This window comes from Sinocyclocheilus anshuiensis, unplaced genomic scaffold, assembly GCF_001515605.1.
Source record: "Sinocyclocheilus anshuiensis isolate Anshui unplaced genomic scaffold, SAMN03320099.WGS_v1.1 scaffold1580, whole genome shotgun sequence".
NCBI lineage: Eukaryota > Metazoa > Chordata > Actinopteri > Cypriniformes > Cyprinidae > Sinocyclocheilus > Sinocyclocheilus anshuiensis.
In genome coordinates, this window is record NW_015557283.1 from 886,924 (window position 1) to 892,761 (window position 5,838).

The window sequence follows — 5,838 nt, forward strand, 5'->3', positions numbered from 1 at the left end:
GAGCTAAGGCAAACCCGGAAGTTCAAAGACAATTTTAACGTTCATTCTAATAAAACTGCTTGCTTTTTATTCCAAAATAAAGTGGGCATGCGCACAGAGCGTTATATAATAAGAGAGCACACACAGGGTTTTATTTTATATAAAAGTTCAATACAGTTTATTGAAAAATATAGCACTCATCCCAGTGCAAGAAAATAGCTATGCACCAACCACTACATAAAATTGCTAAATACAAGTGCTAAAAATATACAATTTCAAATTTCAGAATATACAGCTCCAGTCTACTCAAATATTAGAAATAGTTTAGGTATAACTAAGGGAAAAAAAAAAGGTAATTATCTGCAGCCTTAGGCATTTTATTTAGCAAATTCTATAATAACTTTTACAACAAGCAAAAAACGTCAACGGCCGAAAAAGACGATACAATTAAATACTTCCTGAATGAGAAACTGTTGGGGTTTGTGCGGAAAACGGTTCAAGGATTTACCTCGAAAACCTTCAACAAGTCAAGGCAGAGCAGGAGCGCTTAAAACCGGTTCCGGGATCGACTTAAAACAGCACCTGAAATGCAGATCGCGGATTGGTTTTACGCGCATGACCACTGTTTGCATAACGGCAGAAGTTAGTGGAAAAATGACTCTCCATTTCTAAAGCACATACAGCAGTTAAACAGTGAAACAAATAAACGAAATGGAAAAAAAGAGGGATAATATCTTCAGAGCGTATTAATTTAGTCGCTTATCAAAATGGATGAGAAAAAAAAAATTTAAACGAACGTTGAGTTTTTACGTAAATTACTATTAGGTTAAAATTAATAATTTTTTTAATTTAGTTAGTTACCAATAAAGACAGTACGATAAAAGATTTAATAAAGCCAAAATGTAAAAAGTTTGTGCGCGCTAGTAAAGCTACAGCACCTTAAATTCACGGATTTAATAGCATTTGTACGAAGGCTTGTTAACGTCATAAATGACGAAAAACTGCTGGCCAAAAAAGTTGCTGAAAGATTAACGTTGCAAACATCTTTATAGTGCATAGCTAGTTTATTTAAATTTAGTTAACGATGGTACAGTAAAAACATTACTGCTACAGCACATTAAACTCATGGATGTCTAGGCTTGTTAACGACATAAAGGATGGAAAAACCTGTTGGGATATTAGTGTCGCAAAAATCGTATACAGTACACAGTTAGCTTGTTTAAATTTAGTTAGCGCTAATGATGGTACAGTAAAAACGTCAAATGCACAGATTAAAAACATTACTGCTACAGCACCTTAAACTCATGGATGTTAACATTCGTATGAAGGCTTGTTAACGACATAAAGGATGGAAAAACCTGTTGGGATATTAGTGTCGCAAAAATCGTATACAGTACACAGTTAGCTTGTTTAAATTTAGTTAGCGCTAATGATGGTACAGTAAAAACGTCAAATGCACAGATCATAATGCAACTGAATCATTTTAACAGGATTCTAGAGCTAGCGCTTGCACACGAAGCATCGTAATGTCAAATTACTGCTTGCGAAAAACCATTAGCCAACATTGTAACAGCGCATAGCTAGTTCATTTGAATTTAGCTAATGCTAACGATGGTACAGTAAAACTGTTACTGCTACGGCACTCAGATCTTAACATTTGTACGAAGGTTTGTTAACATCATAAATGCGAAAAAGTTGTTGGAATATTAGATAGCGATAATATAATAGTGCATAGCTAGTTCATCTACATTTAGTTAGCATCAACGGTGGTACAAACATCAAACGCACTGATCATAACGCAATGGGATCGTTTTAACTGGATTCTAGAGCCAGTGCTTTCAGACAAATCATCAATGACAAATTACTGCTTGTGAAAAATTAAACATCGTAATAGTGCATAGATAGTTCATTTAAATGTAGTTAACGCTAACAATTGTAAAAACGCTACTGCTACAGCACCATTCTAAATAGCATTCGTACGAAAGCTTGTTAACATCAAATGGCAAAAAAAAACTTGATTTGATATTAGCGTCCGTTAAATTTAGTTAGTTCTAACGATGGTACAATAAAAATGTCAAACGCACTTATGAAGCAACGGGATCGTTTTAACGGGATTCTAGAGCCAGCGTTTTCGTACAAATCATCGTAATGACAAATTGCTGCAAAAAATGATTAATGAACATTGTAATTGTGCATAGCTATGGTTCATTGTGCTGGTGTAGGGTACAAGGAGGCAATGATACGTCACTTGAAGTGGCTATAGCTAAAACACCACTATTATCACTTTACTCGTAAATACGAAGATCACAATTCGTAAGAAATAACTACAGCGTATAGAAGTCGAGTGGCTAGATAGAGGCAGGTCACCAAACAGGGCCAAATCAAGTAGCGGTGTTCAATCAAGGCAGAGCTTTCAATCAATCCTACAACCTGATGCATTTGTTAAATATATTAAAAAATGAAATCCATGTTTCGTTCGTGGAACTCTGTCGCGCCGCGTCGCCGTGACGACAGCATCAGTGTCAACACCGGCCGCTGCTGTATCCGGGGAAGAGCTGGGTGAGAATGGCTTGGAGAGGTTTGTTCACCGTCATTTCGTAGTTTTTGCCCAGATCGTGTCGGCAAGCCGGACATGTGTAGACCTCGGCTTTGAAAGACCGCTGAAGGCATTCCTGCATAGAGAAGAAAATCGTTTATGTCATAAACGTACAAACTAGCGCATATGTAATGATGATCTGAAACCCTCAAGTGTTGCCATAAACCCTAAAAGCAGGCATATTTATATTGCTGCTAATGCGATATTGTGATAGAAGTACAACATCAAGCTAATTTTCAGTTTTTATACATTTCAGAGATCGCACTCACACACACACACAAAAAACCTTTACATCTCAGCACAATTTGGGAAAAAATGTCTTCAAATGGCTTTTTCATGAATTTAAAATTTATTTCTATTACTTTTTCCAGGCCTGGGAGGGAGTGATCAAAGTATAATTAATGAATAAACAGATAAAAATAAATAACATGCATGAAAAGTATAATTAAAATATTAAAATATAAAATAGTACATTAAAACAAAAGAATAATTAAGATAAATAAAAATAAATACATATTAAAAGAGTATAAAAAATAACTTATTTTAAAATAATTATATATTTATGTATAACTAAAATATAAAGTACAATTAAAATAACTACAAGTATAATTAAAATAAAATACAAAATTAAGTTTTATTAAAATACTATAAATAAAAAGTAATTGAAATGGAGCATAATTACATGATATATAATAAATAGCTAAAATATAATTTTACTAAAGAATAATTACAAACAAGTATAATCAAAATAAATCAAAATAAATAAGATGAAGTATAATTAAAAAATATATAAAAAAGCAGAATTAAAATAACTAAACTACATATTAAATTATATGTGAAAAAATTATAATTAAAAATAAGTAACTAAAATACAACTTTAAAGCATAATTAAAATTACTAACAAAAGTACGATTAAAATAAAGAGCTAAAATACAAAGTATAATTCAATTTAAAACAAAATAAATAACTATAACAATTAAAATTATGAAATAATTAAGAATGCACATAAAAATTTAAATTAAAATAACCAAAAAAAAAAAAAGGTAACTAAAATACATATAAAAAGTTTAATTAAAAATGTATTTATTTGTGACCCTGGAGCACAAAAGCAGTGTTAAGTCGCTGGGGTATATTTGTAGCAATAGCCAACAATACATTGTATGGGTCAAAATTATCGATTTTTCTTTTAAGCCAAAAATCATTAGGATATTAAGTAAAGATCATGTTCCATGAAGATATTTTGTAAATTTCCTACCGTAAATATATCAAAACTTAATTTTTGTTTAGTAATATGCATTGCTAAGAACTTCATTTGGACAACTTTAAAGATGATTTTCTCAATATTTAGAGTTTTTGTTTGCACCCTCAGATTCCAGATTTTCAAATAGTTGTATCTCAGCCAAATATTGTCCGACCCTAACAAACCATACACCAATGGAAAGCTTATTTATTCAGCTTTCAGAAGATGTATACATCTCAATTTCGAAAAATTGACCCTTATGACTGGTTTTGTGCTCCAGGGTCACATTTAGAATTTAGAATTTCAAGGTCCATCACATGCATTCACAGGAAAATTGAATAGCTTTCTATTGTCCACTCTAAAGTGCGTTGCTGCTGTATAACATGAGTGTGTGTCTGTGGTTGTGGTCTCTTACCCTGCAGACGTTGTGTTGGCATTCTGTGGTGATGGGCTGATAGACGACTTCTTGGCAGCAGATGCACAAGAAAACCTCCTCCACTTTGTTGATGAAGCGCTACAAGTGCGACACGAACACATTAAACCGACAATATCCTCAGAGCACCTTAATTACAAGACACATTAAAGACGCTGGTCTGTACGTACAGGTCCGAGGTTGAGAGACTCCATGGCTTCGTCCCACAGCTTCTTGTTGAGCTCGTCGTCCTTGATCAAGGCCTTCTGCTCTTTGCTCAGTTTGTAGGCCTCCACTTTCATCTTCTTAGGCGTGCTTTTGGCCGGAGAGCTCTTCTCGTCCACTACGATTGAGAAAAGCGAGGATTGTTATGACTGATCATCAGGTTTGGTCTTTATTAAACCAAGACGTTTTCACCTACCGGTCTGGGATTTCCTCTTCCTCTTGCCTTTAGTGGGCGTTTCATCAACGTCTTCGTCGTTTTTGTTCTCTTTCTCCTTTTCTTTCGCAGCCACGGCTTCCAGATAACCTTCAGGATACTGAAGCACAGGGGAATGAGGATTAACGGGCGAACCTCATGAAGAAATAACTATTTTGTGCGAAATGCGAGTGAAATCTGGTAGACTTTACCTGCATGGTGAGCCCCAGTTTCTTAATGCGCTCTTTTCCTTCGCGGGTCCACGGCGCCGGTTCATCGTCGTTTCGTTTCAGCAAGTATCTCCAAACGAGGAAGCCGGACTTGCCCTTCTCCGGCCAGTACTTCACCACCTAATAAACAGCGATTAATTAAGGGGTTCTGCAGGCATATTTAAGACTTTAAAGACCCATTTAAGACCAATTAACGAAAATAAGGAATAAGTTACAGAAAACAATGCATCATGTTGTCCAAATGAGAAAAACTTCCAACTTATTTTAGTATCACTGAGACACTATTATAGATTATTTCAGTTTTGAATCAGTTTTTATTTGTTAATCATCAATTTTAATTTTAGTTTTAGTAAAAAAAAAAGGATCAGTTTCCTTAGTTTTTTGTCTACATAGTTTATCAATTTTTATTTCTTGAATTATTTTATTTTTCTTATATTATTTTTTTTTTTTGTAATATAATTAAAATAATTAAATCAGTAAAATCAGTTTCCTTAGTTTTTTGTCTACATAGTTTATCAATTTTTATTTCTTGAATTATTTTATTTTTCTTATATTTATTTTTTTTTTTGTAATATAATTAAAATAATTAAATCAGTAAAAAGCGCAAAATAAAACGTATAATTAAAATAAACTTAATACATAAAAATAACTAGAATACATATATGTATAATTTGAATAAAATAAAAATGATAATTAAAATTAAGCATGATTGAAAGAGTTTATTAATTTTTATTTCTTGAATTATTTTATTTTTCTTATATTTAAGCTATTTTAGTAATATAATTAAAATACTTAAATCCGTAAAAAGCGCAAAATAAAATGTATAATTAAAATAAACGTAATACATTACAATAACCAAAATACATATATGTATAATTTGTTAAAATTATAATTAAAATTAAGCATGATTGAAAGAGTATAATTACACTTTTAGAAAATATATAATATATAACAAATACAGTT

At 32.3% G+C, this 5,838-nt stretch overlaps 1 protein-coding gene across 1 annotated transcript; it reads right to left on the bottom strand.

Moving 5' to 3' along the window:
- Positions 1-1,259: 1,259 nt before the first annotated feature.
- LOC107679094 (E3 ubiquitin-protein ligase UHRF1-like) lies at positions 1,260-4,997 on the bottom strand. Its single transcript, XM_016474552.1, has 5 exons — positions 4,858-4,997; positions 4,649-4,766; positions 4,419-4,570; positions 4,231-4,329; positions 1,260-2,651 (listed from the first exon to the last, which is right to left on the bottom strand). The coding sequence occupies exons 1-5, from the start codon at positions 4,861-4,863 to the stop codon at positions 2,502-2,504; spliced, it is 525 nt and encodes a 174-aa protein (XP_016330038.1). The 5' UTR covers positions 4,864-4,997; the 3' UTR covers positions 1,260-2,501.
- Positions 4,998-5,838: the final 841 nt, after the last annotated feature.

Coding starts and splice junctions, on each gene's coding strand:
- LOC107679094 (XM_016474552.1), bottom strand. Junction 4,330..4,418: donor AGTCTCTCAACCTCGGACCT/GTACGTACAGAC, acceptor TCGCACTTGTAG/CGCTTCATCAACAAAGTGGA. Junction 2,652..4,230: donor GCCAACACAACGTCTGCAGG/GTAAGAGACCAC, acceptor TTCTCTATGCAG/GAATGCCTTCAGCGGTCTTT.